The following is a 19,827-nucleotide window of genomic DNA, read 5'->3' as shown; positions in this document are numbered from 1 at the left end:
TATAAATTAATTTTGGTATATTGTTATAGATATTTTTGATTCTTTAGTTTGAAAAAATTTTCACATATATGTATTTTAAGGTGGTGCAAAAAAGCCGATTATTTTTTTTTTCTTCCAGCCGACTATAAGAATATTTCTAATGTTTTAAAAGCCCTCGACAAAAACCAGATCGCTCAAAATTTTCGAAACTCTCAAAGTAGAGCACTTGAAATTTAACGTTCGTTGATATTAATATTGACAAGTTGAGAGAAAAAATTTTAAGTTTCTATCAATTTGACACACTAAACGGTATAAATACGTTGTTAATTTTCAAATATTTACCCATCATCTGAAGAAAATTTTAGAAACCTTCAGGGATTTCTATAAATAAAAGTTTCGACTTTTAATTTTAAGAATATACTACATTGTTACAAAATAATAAACTAACGATAAAAAATATTAATAGCAAAAAAATTCAATTTTTGAAATAAAATTATAAAAATCTTGACAGATCCTTAAAAAATTCATTCCTACTGATCATTGGAATAAATTTTTAAAACTTACAATTTTTCATGGAAAATTAAAAAAATAAAGCTGTTTCTTTTTTTTTGCACCACTCTTATGTATTTCTTACGTATTTTTAACATATTTAAATTATGTACAAAAATTGACGAAATGTTACCGATTGAAAGTACATTTCTTCTTCATATTTCACATATTATTAATAAATTTTAAATTAAAATTTTTTTTTCATGAGAGTAAATTTTTGAGAATTAAATTCTTAGAACGTTAATAAAGTAAAATGTTTTCAAACGACATATATAAATATAGATATATATATATATATATATATATATATATATATATATATATATATATATATATATATATATATATCTCAGGAATAACTCATGAACGTTGTGTAGTTTGTAAGAATATCGAAAAAATTCGATGCATGTAATATGAAGAGCCGAAAAATTAACCTATATTAATGATTACCGAATTTAAACTTCACTTAAGGACTAAAGTATATTGTTTCATGGATTATAATTTAACATCAACACGTCTGTGCGTTTCTTAAATATTTAAAACTACTTTAATCGAAAGACTAATAAACTAAAATATTATAGTTTAGTGAAAATAGTAAGCGTAGTTGTGAATTTCTCTTGCATGTCCAAAAATAATCTAAAAATGGGAGCGAATATAAGAGAAAATCGGAGAACCTCGCGTTTTCTATTGCGCACACCTCGAGCGCTTCGGACCGAGGGTGTTATATTTTTAATCTCGGGCTCCCGTCCGTTGACAATGTGATCTGCTGAAGATTTTATAATAAATTTAATGAATTAATCAAATGAATAGTTATTATTAATTAATAAATCAATAAATTAAGAAACACGTGAGGCTCTCGGAGTATACTTAAGCATGTAGTAGTTTCAACTAGTAACTTTGAACTGATATTGGTAATTAATGAATATTTTTAGAAATTTTAATTGCACTAAAAGACTCACGATTATTTTAAAAAATTATTATGAATATAATACATATATACGTAATAATAATAATAATAATAATAATAATAATAATAATAATAATAATAATAATAATAATAATAATAAGCAGCCCTCAACATCATAGCAGAGTACACACGAGATGTCGGAATGCCTTTTGAGTTGGACAAGTGTGCGGTCGTACATCTGGCGAGGGGTAAGTGCTCTGATACTGGTGATGATGTCGAGTTAGTAGATGGGAGTGTCTTAAGACAATTAGACGCCGGGGAGTTGTATAGATATCTAGGAATGGAAGAGCACCGCATGCATGCGGTCTCTGAAGTCCGAACAACTCTCCAGAGCGAGTATGTTAGGAGACTCCAGAAAATTTGGTCCTCCGAACTTTCCGGCAAAAACAAAGTCTCAGCTACTAACATGCTCGCTGTCCCAGTCTTACTATACTCTTTCGGTGTCCTGAAATGGGCCCGGAAGGATTTACGAGATCTCGACATCAAAACCCGTAAGATCATTAATATGAATCGGAGCATGCACCCCAATTCATCAGTCGCCAGATTATACCTCTCCCGGTCCATCGGTGGGAGAGGTTTGCAGAGTTTGGAGCGGCTTCACGACCGTTTGGTCCTGGGTTTAACACACGATGTTGTCAATTTCACTGCAGACGAGGATGACTTTCTTATGCAAATTGTACATAAACATGAAAATGCGCATAAGGGGTCATTCTTGTATAAGGCAGCAATATATGCGGCAAGAACCCTTGGTCTTGGAGAAATAAACGCTCTTATGGAACTCCAAAAGGAGGAATTTAAGAGCGTCATCAGGAACGCCGAGGAAAAACTACTCCTTGGCGAACTGATGGACAAGTCCATGCACAGCGTGTTCTTTAAACACGTGCGTGATCATGGCTTGTCCATCCAGCTGACGTTTTCCTTCTTAAAGTCAGCGGGCCTGATGTCCGAGACTGAAGGGTTCATAATTACCTGCCAAGATGGTGTCATTAACACTCTTGAGTACCGTAGCAAGGTGCTCCAGGTGCAGCTTCCGGACACGTCCTGTAGGAGGTGTAGACAACATCCGGAGACGCTTATGCACCTTTTGTCGGCATGTCCAGTGCTGGCGAGAGGTGCATATATCCAGCGTCACAATGCTGCCCTGAGAGTTCTGTACTACTATCTTCGTCATTGCTACGGTATTGACGTGACACCAGTGCTGCCTTATTTGCCAGGAGATATTCCCCAGGTTGTTGAGAATGACAGTTGCAAAATATATTGGAACATGCCATTTGCAACAACCCGGCGGATAGATCACAACAAACCTGATATTGTGCTCTTCGACAAGGCCACTCGTGACATTTATGTCATTGAGTTCTCGGCCCCGGCTGAATACAACATCTCAGCCAAAGAAGAGCACAAAAGACAAATATATCAGGATCTCCTGTTTGAAATTGGCAAACTTTACCCAGGTTACCGTGTCAAGCTTGTCGTCCTGATTGTTGGCGTCCTAGGAGGGATGAAACAGTCTTTTGTATCCTCACTTGCCAAAGTTCCAGCTTGCTCATCAAAAGCTGAGTTCTTGGCAGTTAGGATGCAGAAGGCTGTTTTACTTGGTTCTCTCCGTCTCTTAAGGGAAATGACTTTGGCCTGCTGTGATCACTAACCGCCTTGTTGTGCAGAGTGGTCCAGCAGTAACGGATGGAGCTCAGGCTGGGCCCTCGGAGAATCGGACTCCGGGGATAACCCCCCTGAGCATTTAATAGCAAAATAATAGTAATAATAATAATAATAATAATAATAATAATAATAATAATAATAATAATAATATTGACAATGGTATTGCAGGGGAAGTAGTCATATTGACAACGACGCACGCATATTTGCGTATGCAGATATATGCTAAATATATATACCGATATCATTAATTTAAATTACATGATTAATGATTAATAATAAATAGAAGCATAATTATAATTATAATAATAATAATCATTATAATTATGATGTTGAAACATAAATCGTTTGTACATTTAACGTTTTTAATGTTTTTAATAAATATATGTATATTTTATTTGAATTGTGTTAGCCGTTGGAGAGGGAGCTGATTAAAGAAATAAGAGATCGACAGATGGAATTTATCGATGGACAGATTATTTTATCATTAAATATTGACATTTGTATGTAAAGTTATAATTATTAATAAATATAATATGATATATTGTAATGTATATGTAAATGTACCTAAGGAATGGGCTAAGGTTAGTTTTTTTTATGCTTCGAGCCCAATTGTATTCCAATGTATCATAAATAAATGGAGTAAGAAAAATATTACTTGGGTTGTTAATTAAATCTTCATTTAATTAAGTTTTAATGGAAAATTTTTGGTTTTGTTGTTGGCCTTTTTGTTCGATTTTTGACTTTCCGCTATCAAAATTTGGAAACTTATCGGTTTATGTCCAGTTTTAGAAAAAAGTTTTTATCAGACCTCGACATTCGAGGCTCCAAGAAGTAATTGGGACTATTTTTAGAAAAACAGCCGTTTTTTTGCGTACAATATCTTTAAAACGAATTAACCGATTGAGACGCGCGATACGTTGTTAGAAAGTGTCCATTAAGACTTGAATTTGATTAAATTTCGAAGTCAATTGATCGAGCCGTTTTGGAAATCTTCGAAAAAATCACTGAATCAAAAACAATAATTTGAAAACTTTCTTAATCCATCCATTTTTTATTATAACTCTCGATTTAATTACCCGAATTGAACCTTGCTAGCGATGATTGATTTTGTTTTCCAACCTTGAAAACCTAATAGAATTTAAAATGAATCAGTCGAGTAGTTTCGAAATTATAAAAAAAAAATAATGGCTCAAGCTCTTGAACTAATTATTCAATTTGAACTCGGTTTGCAGTATCCAATTGAGTTTTTCAACCTTTAAGTACTAATAAATTTTAACATCAATCGGTCGAGTAATTTACAAATAATGATAATAATAATAATAAAAGGATTAGAATAAAAAAATTGAAAAAAAATTTTTTTACGTTTCTTTTTTAGATAACTTTCGAACTTATTATCCAATTGACCTAAAACTGCGTATAAACTTTTTATGCTTAAAAAACTGCGTCGATTGCCGTCAAGAAGACTAATATCAAACAACGCGTTTAAGAGATATCGTAGTTCAAAAATGATCTAAAACAATTTTTGAATCTTTGAGCTCGAGGAAAAAAATCAACTAATTGATAAGCAGGGCCTGGAAGTTGGGGCCAACAATTAAACTTAAAAATAGAGCAAATGAGGTTGGCATCAAAACACGTGGGCTTGAACAATACAAACTGACATCAACGACAAAACTATAGAATAAAAATCACAAGTACAGGATAATGCGAAATATTTACAAATGTTTCATGAAATTTCAGATAATTTTTAGCAAAAGTCTGTCTTATTTTTTTTGTCTTATTTTTTCTGTCTAATTTTTTCTTGTCTTATTTTTTTGTCATTTCTTTGTCTTATTTTTTTTTTGTCATATTGTTTGTCTTATTTTTTTGTATTATTTCTTTGTCTTATTTTTTTGTCTTAGTTTCTTTATTTGTTTTCTCTTATTTTTTTGTCTTAGTTTTCTTGATTGAGATCATTTTGTAAATTTTTTTGGGCTTGACTAGACAAAAAATCATCTAATACTTTTTTTGTAGAGAACATTTTGCTCTATAATTACCACCGAAGACTTGAGCTTAAATCGATCAGCAGGAAAAAATTAAAATGTAAAACCTAATTTTTTAGTAATTTTCAAGTTTTTAACCGAAATTATTATGTAACATTTTTTGAGCTTGTCTGAGCCAAAAATATTTCGAGATTATTTTGTAGAGAATATGTTTTTCTATATCTACCAGCAAAAAGTTAAACCTAATAGAAAAAAGTGTAAAAATATAAAAATTATATTTTTTATAAATTTCAAGTATTTGACCGGAATTATATTAAGTCAACTATTTTTTTTTTTATCTACTGTTGTTTACCACACAAGTATTAAAATCCGCTTCTAAAACTTTGCTTCTCTTTCGTCTAGCCTAAATCTGTACACGGAGACTTTTCCTAAAAATTATCTGAAATTTCATGAAACATTTGTAAATATTTCACATTATCCTGTACTTGTGATTTTTATTCTATAGTTTTGTCGTTGATGTCAGATTGTATTGTTCAAGCCCACGTGTTTTGATGCCAACCTCATTTTTATTTTGACATTTTATGCTTAAAATATAGTATAGTATTTAAGCGCTTGAACTTGCTCGCGATCGTCATTTCGCTTGTAATTATTAATTTAAATTTGCTCTATTTTTAAGTTTAATTATTGGCCCCAACTTCCAGGCCCTGTTGATAAGTTATTTAGTGCTTTAAGCTTGAAAATAGTGACAAGGTTCAGGGATGGCCGACACGGTCAACCACATTTCAGATTTTTAATTTAAAAATTTAGATATAAATGAGTAAAATGACAACACTAGTCATAAGATTGCAAAAAGTAAAAAGCATGTTCACTTAACTGGTAGACAGTCGTATAATGTATAATAATAATATTCGCGAGTAAAATTTAAGATTCAAGACTAAAAGATTACGCCAGCGCGTTCTCCGCGGTCAATTGCCTATGGAATGCACCGAGGAAGTAGGTAAGTAAAAGTTATAGAAGAGTTGTATATATATTCAGCTAAAAATATAAAAATAATAAATTCACTTTTGCTTGTTACACGGCATACCCAATCTTAATAATCGCGTTACATCATTTTAAATAATAAATTTTATTAATTAAGTCATTGAAATCTCGATATTTTTATTCGTTAATTTAATGTTTTAGTATGTTGATTATTAAATTAAATTTAATAAATTTTGTGACAATTTTCAAAGAAAATAATCAATTGGAATTTTCTAACTTGCACTTTAATTAACTTTCACTTAATTAATCTCGAGAGCTTCGACATCACCCTACCGATTACCGATCTAAGAGAGATTTGCGAGTTGCATTTGCCTCCGACTTAACTTCAAACGAAATTCCAAATTAGTTAAAATTAATCTATATAAATAAAATAAATCAATGAAGACAGCATATTACTAGATCTAAGAACACGCGCACGTGATGAAGTATCAGCAGTATTCGAAAATATGTCGTTTTCTCCATTTAAAATAAATTCTACTCTAAATTATTACGACACACATTTACCATTACGTCATTACATAAATTTTTATCGATAACTATATTATAGAAGAAGAAATTTTATTTTATATTTATTACGATGAAAATTGTCTTTTTTTTTTTTTTAATTTCGTAATTTTGAAGACAATAATTTAATCATAAGTTAAAAATAAAATAAATAATAATAATAAGTGAAATTCTATTTTTGTTGAACAAATTTGGGAACAAAAATTTTTTTTGAGTTAGAGTTTGAAGAATTTCTTTTTAGTTTCTCGAAAATTTGTTATTTAATTATCATAAAAATTTGAATAGTAATAAATTTTTTTTGATATTACTAAAACTATAAAAATTGTCATCAATGTCATGGTAAAGACGTCAGAGGAACTCTTGAAAAATAAAATAATCAAACATCAAAATCTGCTGATTTCGTTTCGTAACCGCAGCTTTCACGACAAAATATTTTCACACTCTTTACAAATTTATAATGTTAATTTAATTGAAAGAAAGAAATAAGAATTTAGAAGCTACTGGACATAAAAAAAGACAATAAATGTCGAGGGAAGATCAAAGATCAATTATTTAAATAAATGATCCGTCGGTACCCTTTAGCATTCTTTGGAGATTTATCTTATTTATACAATAAATAAATAAGATAATACTTTAATAACAGTTTAAAATTTTTTCGTCGAGGCAAGAGGTTAAGAGAAACCCGAGCAAGCGGTAACCGATCTTTTCATTACTATAAATCTCCTGTCTATTTTATTTACTTAACAATTTTACTTGAAATATCTAAAAAAATATTCACATTTTTCAAATAAATTATGACTATCAAAAATCGAGTTTTTAAGATTTATAATAGACTTTTACGTTATCCATAAATTTAATAAGGTATATATGAATAGTTGCACCAGCTTAAACAGTTGTTACGAGACTTATAGTGAATCTGAACACGAACATGATTACCGTAGTGTGTTTGAGACTTTAAAATATTTTATTTCATCAGTTAATTCTGATTATTTATTACTAAATAATCGATTAATATATTATAAAGCCAAATTTAATCAGTGATTAATCACAGCACATTAACAAAAGAATTTATTATTAAATATTAAATTCATTTGTTTGAAAAGAACCTTTTACTTTATGATATGTAATCAAATATTTTTCAATTATCGATAAATTTTTTTTTTTTTTAAATACATTTATTAACAGTTTAGAAATCTTTATTAACAGTTAGCAAACATTCGTTATGAGTTAATGAATTGTTTTGTTTAGAGTGAATAGGTCTTATGAATGGTAAAATGAAAAGATTATTCAATTAAATTTGATGCCATAATCTTTTATAAAAAAGATATAATATACACTAATTATTTTCATCATAAAAATAAATTCTGTAACTTATATATAATATAACTATAAACTATAACCCATGAATTCTCATTAATTTTATTTTTGATATTTTTTTTAATTTCCCGTCATGCAAGTCAATGATTTTCAAAAAATCGGATTATTGGTTTCACTACGATTTTCGAAAGTCAAGTTCTCATCAGATTTACACGTTTTGAGATTCTAGAAAGCTATTCTGACTATTCCTACAAGGATGTCCCTTCCATGTGTGTATGGATGTTAACTTCTCATAACTTTTGAACGACTTGACTGATCAAAATGAGATTCGCGGTATTCGAAAGAGTTTTATTGTCATCAGATTTCATATGAGTTTGAATCAAATGGGCTCGGTAGATTTTGAGTAATCTCAAGAAAATTTCCAAGAAAATAGTATTTTGGGATAACTTTTAAATTAGTGGATGAATCTATTCCAAAATCCAATCGCACAGTAAAAAATTTTGCGTCATTGCGTTAAAAAATTTTGTGTTAAATATTCAACATTTTTATGGGTAAATTTAATATTTAGTGTGTTAAATTAACACGAAAAAGTGTTAAATTAACACAAAAAAGTGTTTAATATTTAACACAAAATTTTTCAACACAATGACGCAAAATTTTTTACTGTGCAGTTCTCAGCCTCAAAAAACAACATTAATGATCGCAAGCCGCATTAACATCACTCGATTTGTTCAAGAGATATCGTTGACGAAAAATTTGGAAAAAAGTGATCATTTTTGGTGTTGTAAGTTAACTATAAATGCTTGAAAAAGTGCGTCAAAAGCCACCAAGCTCGTCTAAATCAATTGATTCGTTCGTGAGATAATTGATTTTGAAAAACTACAAAAAACGTGGTTTTTACTATAATTTTAAAATTTTTTATCAAATCGGATTTTTTGTTAGTTAAGATCTCTTAACTATACTAAATGCCGCCAAGCATTTCAAAATCGATTTATTTTTTCTAAAGTTATTGCAGTTTGAATATTTACAAAAAAATGTTTTGATGAATACAAACTAGACTTTTGAACTCGATATTTTTTAATTCAGAAATAATTGATGATTTTGATTTGATGGAATTATTTATTGAAGTTATGGGATTATAATATGTCTTAAAGTCAATTTTTAAACTCTCTTTTTATTCAAAGGCCTAAAAAAATGTTGATTAATAATCACTGAATATTTATCAACAGTTCACAAATATTTATTAACGGATGATAAATTGTATTCAATAAATGATTTATGAGCTGTTTATAAATATTTATCAAATCATTAAATGTTTCAAAATCAATCATTAAAAACTAATAAAACTTATTAAATATAATCAAATCCTTCTATTAGTGATTTTGATTAATGAGATAAAAAAAAATTCAATTATATTGATCAATAAAATGGCTCCTTTAAAAAAGAATGGATAAAAAAATACTATAACATTTAAAGTATTCAACTTTGCGTGATCCTTCCTTTTATTATAAAAGATACGGTCAAAATCCGGGATCCGTTGACTGGAAACAGCTTTCCGTAGTTTTTATTTATTTATTTTTTTATTACACTGTTCTTTTTTTCTTTCAGCGATTGCTGGGTGTATACATTTACACTTACACTGACGCTTAACTACGGAACATCCTATAGCATCCTATATCTTATGTCTTGTCAAAGCCTTGGTCATAGCCCAGGTCGCAACCGTGTTCCAAGCATTAGCTGCATGGTAGACTGGTTTATCAAGGTTCCAAGCGTCACAAGCAGATGCAACCGGGAAAAGAATCGTCTTTTTTTAAGAGCTTATAACTTGGGTCATTACGAAAGCCGATGGGACGACTATTTTATTTACACTTTTTTCGGGTACGACAACAACTTGATCCTTATTTTTTTGTGGAAACTTTGTTTACAAGCAAATTAAAAAGTTCTGTAACTATATATACATTTAGTTAAAAATGAAATGAAATGGAACTATTAAAATTTATCCGAAACGAAGAGATGTAAAAAGAACAAGATGTTGCAAAAGTTCAAAACCATTCTTTCGTCATTTTACGAAAAAACAGTCTACTAAACGTACACGGAAAATTACGATGAAAACATCGTAATTTGTAGTATAGGACATTGTAATGCCGGACCAAAACTCAAACATCATAATTTATACGTTGTAACATCGTAAATTTTTTTCAAAGAATCGTACTGTTCAAGCTTACGCATAGTCTTATACTCTACAAGAAAAATTACGATGCTACTATAATAATATTTTTTGTATCACTCAAATTAAAAAGAAGTTTCGGTCACCGAAAAAATAATTCTGAATCACCGAGAAATCAAACCCGGTCTCTTCTCCGTCACAAGTCCAAAGTTTATGCCCTTACGCTAACTGAGGGTCTTGCTTTTATTGAAACATGTAGTATGTGTCCTTATTCACTTGCTCTCACGAAAAAAAAAAATTTACTAAATAACATCGTAATTTTCAATAATTCAAATTGTATTCTATAGACGGCAGTATCGTAAGAATTTTTATATTATGTATTACTTACAATATTTGTTAGAATTATGATGTTCGCATCGTAAAAATTCATAAGCAAATAGTAATTTTTAACTTATAAAATTGTATAAATCAAGATATTGAGAGTCTAGTCCTGGATTACGATGATACTATTGTAATTTTTACGTGATTTTTTTTCCGTGTATACAGAAAAAAAAAATTGCTATTGGAGTCATCTCCTAGATAATTACTCGTATTCCTACAGCCCCTGATTAAGAAATCTAATTTGAAATGATTTAAAATGATTTGAAATGATTTAAAACCATCGAATTTAAATACTATATACCCAGGTAGAAATTGTCTTAGTCGGATAAGTTTGAAACTTCAAAATAACTTTATTTTAGCTTAAAATCCAAGTCTTCTTTTGTAAGCTTCATTCTAGATTGTTATTAGAATGAATTCTATGACAAGTCTTAGGAGTGTAACTAACCTTTAAAAATACCTTGCTGTTAGCTATTTTTCCACGCGTAAGATGAGATTCGTTCTAAACATGGATTCTAAGCTTAAAACTACCTCATCTGCTGACGTTACTCCAAGTGTACATTAGAATCCATTTTTAAGCTTAAAACTACTTTATCTGCTAACGTTGCTCCAAGCGTACATTGAGAACTGAAGTTTAAGGTTAATTTGGAGTTAGTGTTATTGTTTATAAATGATAATTAAGTTTAATTTTATTTGCACCATATAAAGAAAAATATTTACTAAGTAAGTAAGTTTAAATTTAATTTATTTTGTAAGTTTTTTCATTTTATTGAATCACAAATTCTTAATACTCATAATAAAAAAATTGTAATTTTTAGAACGTCATTACATCACAAGCGTAAAATTAATTACTTCATAAATAACTGTTAAAACGATGAATGACAATCATAAAAGGAAATTAGCTTTAACAAGACTAAGAGTACAAAAATTTCGAGCAATAAAAAAATTAAAAATCAGTATCATCAACAAGAGAATAGTCATCATCCAGTGGAGTATCAAAATGATTCCTCAAGTTCATCAGATGTAAACGTGATTGATAATAATGCTGCAAGTATAAATTCAGACTCTCATACTGATTCAAATGATACTAGTCAAGGAGAAATATATGAGCAGAATGATAATAATAATAATCCAGAATTAGTTACTTCTAATGAAAGTAGTTCTGATGAGCAAGTTGGTCAGAGACAACCATCCTCGGATGATCATCTATCAAATAATGAAGAGGAAATAAGTAGATTGGACCTTGAAATACAGCAGTTACGAGAATGGGCAGTACATCATAGAATTGCCCAAGTTCATCTTGACTCTCTCTTAAAAATTCTTCGAGCTAGGTTGCTTCCTAACTTACCTGCTTGTTCAAAAACTTTTTTAAATACTGGAGGAGCAAAATATAATGTCATCAACATGAAAGATGTTGATGGTACTTATGGAACATTTGCATACATCGGTATTGAATCAGGTTTACTGAAATGCGTGAATGTCCGGGCTCATAATGAGCATATTATAGAATTACAGTTTAATTGTGATGGCCTATCTCTGTCAAAATCTAGTTCTTCTGAAATATGGCCAATACTCTGTAAGATTCACTCAAATTTGGTTAACTATGAGCCATTTGTAGTTGCTTTATATTGTGGCCATTCTAAACCGTTGTATGTAGAACAATTTACAAAGAATTTTATTGTTGAAATCAACCATTTACTGATAAATGGGATTTTTTTTGGAGATACAAAGTATTCTGTTATTATCAAATGTTTCATCTGTGATACACCTGCTAGAGCTTTTCTTAAATGTATCAAAGGACACACAAGCTCTAACGCTTGTGAACGATGTAACTGTATTGGGAGCCGAGTTGATAGGACTATGACTTTTACATCAACTAATGATATTTTGAGAACAGATCAAATGTTTCGTGATTTCGATGATCCTGATCACCATAATAAAGCATCTCCATTGACACTTATTGAACCAAAGACAAATATGATATCAATATTTGTCCTTGATTTTATGCATCTAGGATTTCTTGGAGCAAATTCAAAATTGATGGATTATTGGTGTGCAAGTAATAAGACTACCAAAAAAAGATCAAAAACAAAATTGAGTAAAACGTATTTATCAGAAATAACTCGTCGGATTCAGATGATAAAATGTCAAACACCTTATGAGTTTCAAAGGCAGCTAAGAGACTTAGGTGATGTGTCAAAATGGAAAGCAACTGAACATAAACTTTTCTTATTATATATTGGACCTATTGTACTAAAAAAAATTGTAAGTGATTCGATATATAATAATTTTATTTTGTTACATGCTGCATCTCGATTACTATGGTCAAGTGAAACTGCAACAAGATTTTCTCAAATTGCACGACAAATGTTGGAAAAGTTTTTTTTGGACGCTCAAGATATATATGGAAGCACTTGGGCAACAGTTAACATGCATCATTTGATACATTTAGCTGATGATGTGGTAACTATGAATTGTAGTTTGAGTGAATTAAATGCATTTTCATTTGAAAATTTGCTTGGAAAAATTCGAAGGCCCCTCCGATCACCTTCTCATTCAGTAGCTCAATTGTGTCGTAGAACTCACGAAAAATCTATGGTTCAAAAACCACCTCTACTAAAAGTGGATTTAATTATTTTAAAAGAAAATGAACAGGAAATTTTGAACTTACGTTATAAAGAATTTTTTCTTTCGAACGATTCACCAAATAATTTTGTATTATTGAAAAATGATCAAGTTATTCAAATAAAAACAATTTTTCGTGATGGAGATTTGATAAAAGTAAAAGGTCTTCTATGGAACGTTAAGGATTCAATTTATAAAGAACCTATTCAATCAAAACACTTGAATATGTATGAGTTGTGTAATAAGCCATCATCACCATCAATTACTATTTCTATTGAAAGAGTTAAGTCGAAAGTAATGAAAATTGCTGTAAATTTTTCAAAAAATAGTTCATTGCACCACTTTGCGCTGTCTTTATTGCATTAAGGGGTTATACGCAGTTGCGAGGCTCAAAAATAAGGTTTTTTTACGATTTTTTTGTGGACACAGCTTTTATTTTCTAAGTACAAGTAATAGTAATTCAGAAAGAGCACACTTTGAAGAATATAAATTTGTATTACTCGTGTCAAAATATTGATGTGCACCGCCTCTGCAGATGATGTCCTGAACGACCTCCAAAAAAAGGCGCTCGGCGGTGAGCACGATTTTGTCGGTTTGGATTATCTGAAATAAAAAAAAAAGGTGAATTCTTTTAAAGGATAGATAAATGCAGGTATTGAACGAAGGAATAAACAAAATTTTCATTTTTAACAAAATGGCGGCTATTTGAAAAAAATTTTTAGTTTTCGATGAAAATTTTCGCTTTAATTGTCCAAAAAAAATAGTAAAAAATTTTGTACATCTTATTCCTTCGTTCAATACCTGAAGAATGTATCTAAAAAGATTGTGTCAAAATTTCAGCCCGATTAGTTGAGCCATCTCTGAGAAATCTTGCTCACCGACTCTGAAATGACAGTTTTGAGATAAACGCGTTTAAAGTTTCAGAAGTAGTTTACACAGAGGTAAATTTGTTTTTTTATAAACTTACATGGTATCATCGATTCCAGGGCCATAAGAGGGACCTTGTGCAGGATCCCTAGCTTCCAGTAAGTCCAGCTGGTGTTGTCGTCGAGCCATTCTTTCTTCGCGCGTGCTCCCTAGCGCTCTCGCGTTGGAGATCATCACACGCTCTGCGTCCTCTTTCTCAGCATAATTATGAGCTGAGGTGCCTAATGAAAGCCCTAATGCACTCATCATGTGTAACAATGATGTTGTACCTTCATTATATGTTGCAGCTGCAATGTAAGCCGCTATTTCAACAACTTTAGAGCCACATGGAACAATTTTCGGACTTATTTTCCAGATTAACTGATTGTAACTTTCATTGTTATTTTGTGTGAATCCACCTACACACCTTTCCAATAAATTTTCGTTGCTAAGGTTTTCATAAATTGGATATATAGCTTTGGCAACATCAGCTGGTAAAGCTGGATAATCATGGGTGTAAGAAGATAATGTATCTGTTGCTAGCGCTTGCTGCCAAGTACACCATGAACCTTCTCCACCTGGGCACATTTCGTGTTGAGGATTCTCATCGGTCGAACAATAGTGATAATAAGTTCCCCAAATTGCATTATACATACTGTTCACAGAATCACAATTTCTTCTTATTGCCAAACCGTAATAAACTGTCAGCTTATCTATTAGCTTAGCTGTGAGCTTACCTTTCCCAGAAAGTACTTTTTTATTAATTGTTTTTCCGTCTTTTTCTATTGATTCAGTCTTGTTTTTTACTAGGTCGCGGAGTCGTGAGCCCATCCTCTTTTGAACATGCCCAATACATTCTTTTTCAACAATTTCATAGTCATTATAAGGAGCAGCTTTCAGTAACCCAGAATATGTTTTTGAATCGCCATCACCTATATAGTTTTTATAACGAACTTGGAATTTTTCGATTGAACGCTTGAACATTTCAATAACAGAATCGACTTCCATTTTACCTGAAGAGCCATTGTGATTCGCAGCACAAGTTTTTTCATGTTCATCGTGCCACTCAGTATACTCTTCAGTACCTTTTTTAGGTTTCCAAACCTCACACTGCTTACAGTAAGAACTTTTCACTACTATATCAATGATTTTTCCAGTGTAATATCCAATCAATGATGTCACTCCATATAAAGAAGAATAACCTCGCTTCTTCCAGGTTCCGTCACCCGAAACTGTTAGTTCTCCATCACTTTGGTCACCTTGGTCATTTTGGTCACCTTGGTTTCCCGCAGTCGCTTCTTTTTCCTCAGTACAGGCTTTTTCAAACAGTTTTTCAGTTGCTATTTTCACACAAGAATGAATGTTCTCAATAATCAAGTCATAAGTGTTTTGTGTTAAAAAAGCAGGCATATCCATCAAGCCACAAAATTTAGCTGCGCCTTTTAATCCTAGTCCCAGAATTCTCATCACAAATATAAATCTTCTGTTTATTTCGTAAGAATGCTTGACAAAAGTGCTGGAGTTTATCACACGATTCTCACAGTTATCACACAGTACAACGATTTTAAAACCAAGTCCACGGGTAGAAGCAGTTTCAAATTTTATGTTTCCCTTACAAGACTTACATTGCACATATTCACTTATCGCAGCAAATACTGTAATGAAGTTTAGAATTCTATATTCAATCGAAGGATCACGTGAAACTAAAATCTCTTTCTGCATTTTAAATTTTTTCGCAGACGCACTAAAACTACTTTCATCCGTTTCAGTAGTCTTTGGATTAAAAGTCTGTGTTCTCTTTTTTCTTCTAGATAATTGGACATTTTCGGTACTTCTGCGAGATCTCGAACATTTACGAGGCATTTTTTTAATGTTTAAATAAAATTCACTAGTAAGTTTAAACTGAACGCACGACTTTACCACTTAGCAGTACAATTTAGACTGACGAAACACTTTTTTTAAGTTATAATATAACTGCACGTGACCTTCAAGTCTTTAGTATATCTGACTAATATATGTACATTCCGAAAATGCAAAAAAAAAAAAAACGATTTTTTGAAAATTCTAACTGCGTATAACCCCTTAATATATCTCACGTTGAAAAATCTTTGTATTCAGATTTGTTATTACAGTTCAACTAAGAATATTTATATTGAAAAATGTACATAAAATAAAAATATAATATAATTTTATCTATAAATGTGTGATGTAGAATAATAAAATAATAAAGTTTTTAAATTTTATTCTATTTTATATACTCCCGCTCAATTTTAACGACAACGCCATCTGCTGGCTCAAAAACTCAGTACAGTACAGTCATTACTCTACAGCAAGTTGTACTTTCGTCTCTTTCTTCTACGTAATTGCTTTTCTATCATTCCAGAAATATTTTGTATAAATAAAAAAAAAATATTGCGTACTTTTTCCGGATCCCACTGATATATTGATATTAACTATCGGTATTACTATTTAAGACAGTATTTGTAACCAATATAACCGACATCAAGATTTAGGTTAGATATATTTCACTGACATTGATGTTAACATTAATTATTATTTTTATTTATTAATCGATTATAAATTTATTAATCGATATGGCTGGATCTATGAAAAATAAAGAAAGTGATGACCCGTATGAATATTTATTAATTGAATTTATTACTCGGGGAAAAAAGTCACAAAAATTTATCGACGCCGTGCCATCATCGTGGGTGACTTACAATGATAAAAATAAAAAGTTTACCTGCCTATTTCCTCCAGAGCCATATATAAATTTTAATAAATTAATTAAAGAAAAAACTGCAGCAGATGAGTCATGGGAAACATTTAATGTGAAGATTCGAGGCTGTGCAGGTTAGTAAAATTAATTAATTTCTTCAATAATTCTATTGTACTGATTTATACATAAAATATTCGAATTTTATACTAATATCATCTTCATTCAATTATTTTTATCATAGTAACATGTGTTTATTTATTAATGATTTTGAAATATACAATAGTATGTGCTTGAAAAATTTTTGTCCAGATATTTTTTTACAAATGAACTTTATAAGTATTTTTACAACTATTACTTTTTTTTTAATTTTTAAAATTGTCAGATATTTGCTCATTTTGGTATCATTTTCATTGACTGTTAATTCAAAACTAATAACTAATAATAATCAATTTTCACTCATTATTTATGTACTTTTATTTTAAATTTTTCTAATAATTAGATAATTAAAAATCATCAACCATGAATAAGATTTTTGACAATTATATCTACTTACTTATACATTTGTTTTTATAAAAATATACTTTTTTCAGTTGATCACAAAGACGCATTATCAAAATTAGAGAAATTGAAAACAAAAGAAAATGCGTTCTCGACCGATACAGAAGCTGATTCACTTCAAAAAAACTAATAATCTTGAGCGAGCTTTAAGAATTGAACAGCTCAATAAAAGTTTTGCACAAACAAAAGCTACTATTTTTGGTTCATCAGAAAGTGATGAATCTAATAAACAAAAAAAGACTAAGACTGTACACAAAAATCAAAGAAAAAAGCCATTAGTTCTACGGAATCTAAATCATCTGATTCATCATCAACTTGTTCAGAACAAAGTACAAAGTCAAAATATATTAAGCAAAAACTCTCTCAACAACGTAGGGAAAGAAGTGAATAAATCATCGACTAGAAAAAAAAAGGACACATATGGAAAGAAAAATTATGAATCTTCAGCACTAAAAAGTAAAGAAAAAAATGTTTTATTAAAATCTGGGGGTAAAGTCAAAGGTACTTCGCTTGATCAGTTGGATTTTAACCAGAAAAATATTTATGCTGATAATTATGAAAGTCGTTCGACAGTCGGTCAAACACTTCCTGTTCCTAGATCACTGTTTTTAAGTGATGCATCGAATTTAACTTGTGAACAGTTACCATTGGATTTTGCTATGGATGCATTTGTCGATGCAAATGGAGTACTTGTGTTTCCAGGTTTGATGATAACTTTTCTCACATCATGAATATATTTCATAGATTCCTTGCAAATACTTAATGTTTATTTTTTTATAGATGCTGCTGATCCAGAGAAAACTTCTGTACATTCCATAATTAATACATTCCATAATAATATAGTAAAAGAAAAAAGTGATGCTGATCGAGGAGTTTTCCTTAGTCAAGACCATAAATTTTATTTTCATTCTATGATAATATAATCAAATATGTGCTGTTTTGTTTCTATTATTCTTAATAATTTTAATTTCTTTTAATTTAGAGTTTTTGGATATAATGAAAGAGCTTACATCTCTCAAGATGGAGCAAAAAAACCAGTCGAAAATATTGTCAAAGATGGAAAGATTGCTGGAACAGAAATGTGAAGGAGCTGTAGCTATCAAAAGTACTTAGTCTAAAACATTTGAAGTTGATTTTCCACTTTCGGACCTGGAAACACTATATAGTGTGGAGGAAAAATTTACAACTAAACCTGATTTAAAAACAAATTTCGTAATGTTTATTACTTATTTCAAATATTTATGTATCATCAATAGAATTTTGTTTTTTCGTGATAAATATATGTTCTTGTTTTTTCAGTGATCTCCAATGACTCTATTGATTGATGCGGATGACACACTGCAAAAAAATGTCAATGTTGTGATGAAAAAATTAATCAGTCGTGATCTGGCATTAAACTTTACTGCCACCAGAAAAATGGCAGATAAAATTGTTTTTTCATTAAATGTTCCTAATATTTATAAGTGTATTGTTGGTGGGTACGAATAAACTTGCTACAATAATCTGATAAATATCTCATGTCTATTATTAAGTAGTAATAAAAAATATTTATTTTACTTTTAGACACTTTAAGTGCCAGCCTTGGAAAATCGGAATCAAAAGTCGTCTCAGCTGTTGGAACTGCTTTTACCCAATCTCAATATTGGGAAGGAAATCGGACAAAATCCAAAAAGGATGATGAGCGACAGGATGATTCTGATAATGGACCTGATACAACGGGCAATAATAAAAATACTAAGATTGTGGATTCTAAAAAAGCGAAAAGCTTAAAACTTCAAGCTAATAAACAAATTAAAATATGAGCATAAACTTAAAAATAATATAACGTTCACTGTTTTCTATTTTTAAAATATATATAACACTATACATGTAATGCTAAATATTTGATATGGTGTTCAGAAAAAAAATTAATAATAATAAATTTTTCTCTACAAACGTGTTTTTAAACTTAAATTACCAAATTTATTCTAGCTAAGAATAAGTTATATTTTCAATCTTATAGTAAGCTAAATTGTCACGATTTATGCAAGCTAAAATTGCAAGCTTTATGTTAGCGATCCAAAGCGTTACCAACTAACCTTGTACTAACCATAGTTTGTTAGTTAGTTTTAGGCTAAAACTGATAAAATTAGCTTAACATAAGCTAATTCCATTGATCATTTTCTACCTGGGATAGATATACAATATATATAGGTATACAATTAACATGGAGGTAATCATTTCAAATCATCTTTCTGAATCAGGGGTAGCAATACTGTGTGACTCCGGTAGCAATACTTCAGATGGCTAGGAGAGCTATATTAAATTTTCCAACGGCGCCCTTTACACGGAATAAAAATATTGCACTCAGAGCAATACTGTATTGCTATAGTAGCTATCCCTACTAAGCCATATGTTTGATTATTACTAGAGCCATCTACTAGATCGCTCTGACAACAATGCATTAGATGGCTAAAATAGCTATACGGGATTGCTGGGA

At 30.3% G+C, this 19,827-nt stretch overlaps 3 protein-coding genes across 3 annotated transcripts in view; 1 reads left to right on the top strand and 2 right to left on the bottom strand.

The window, feature by feature from the left end:
- The window catches only part of LOC141533543 (uncharacterized), a 233,272-nt gene that overhangs the window by 207,737 nt on the left and 5,708 nt on the right, over nucleotides 1-19,827 (bottom strand). The gene's annotated exons all lie outside the window — the stretch shown is intronic.
- Nucleotides 13,708-15,951, bottom strand: LOC141533808 (uncharacterized). Its single transcript, XM_074252878.1, has 2 exons — nucleotides 14,133-15,951; nucleotides 13,708-13,768 (listed from the first exon to the last, which is right to left on the bottom strand). Exons 1-2 carry the CDS (start codon nucleotides 15,932-15,934, stop codon nucleotides 13,765-13,767), a joined length of 1,806 nt encoding a protein of 601 aa, XP_074108979.1. The 5' UTR covers nucleotides 15,935-15,951; the 3' UTR covers nucleotides 13,708-13,764.
- On the top strand, nucleotides 16,783-19,270 carry LOC141533809 (uncharacterized). The gene is made up of 5 exons (XM_074252879.1): nucleotides 16,783-16,924; nucleotides 17,381-18,050; nucleotides 18,129-18,560; nucleotides 18,648-18,822; nucleotides 18,912-19,270. The coding sequence occupies exons 2-3, from the start codon at nucleotides 17,432-17,434 to the stop codon at nucleotides 18,269-18,271; spliced, it is 762 nt and encodes a 253-aa protein (XP_074108980.1). The 5' UTR covers nucleotides 16,783-16,924; nucleotides 17,381-17,431; the 3' UTR covers nucleotides 18,272-18,560; nucleotides 18,648-18,822; nucleotides 18,912-19,270.

Source organism: Cotesia typhae, unplaced genomic scaffold, assembly GCF_013202065.1.
Source record: "Cotesia typhae breed Kobodo isofemale line unplaced genomic scaffold, CoteBio_Ctyphae scaffold_121, whole genome shotgun sequence".
In the NCBI taxonomy this organism is placed as follows: domain Eukaryota; kingdom Metazoa; phylum Arthropoda; class Insecta; order Hymenoptera; family Braconidae; genus Cotesia; species Cotesia typhae.
This window is presented reverse-complemented; position numbering and strand designations above follow the sequence as displayed.

Bases quoted from the DNA above. Each gene is read 5' to 3' on its own strand.
- LOC141533808 (XM_074252878.1), bottom strand. From the start codon at position 15,934: ATGCCTCGTAAATGTTCGAGATCTCGCAGAAGTACCGAAAATGTCCAA.
- LOC141533809 (XM_074252879.1), top strand. From the start codon at position 17,432: ATGCGTTCTCGACCGATACAGAAGCTGATTCACTTCAAAAAAACTAAT. The intron at 18,051-18,128 runs GTTTGATGATAA...ATTTTTTTATAG, and splicing joins TGGAGTACTTGTGTTTCCAG to ATGCTGCTGATCCAGAGAAA.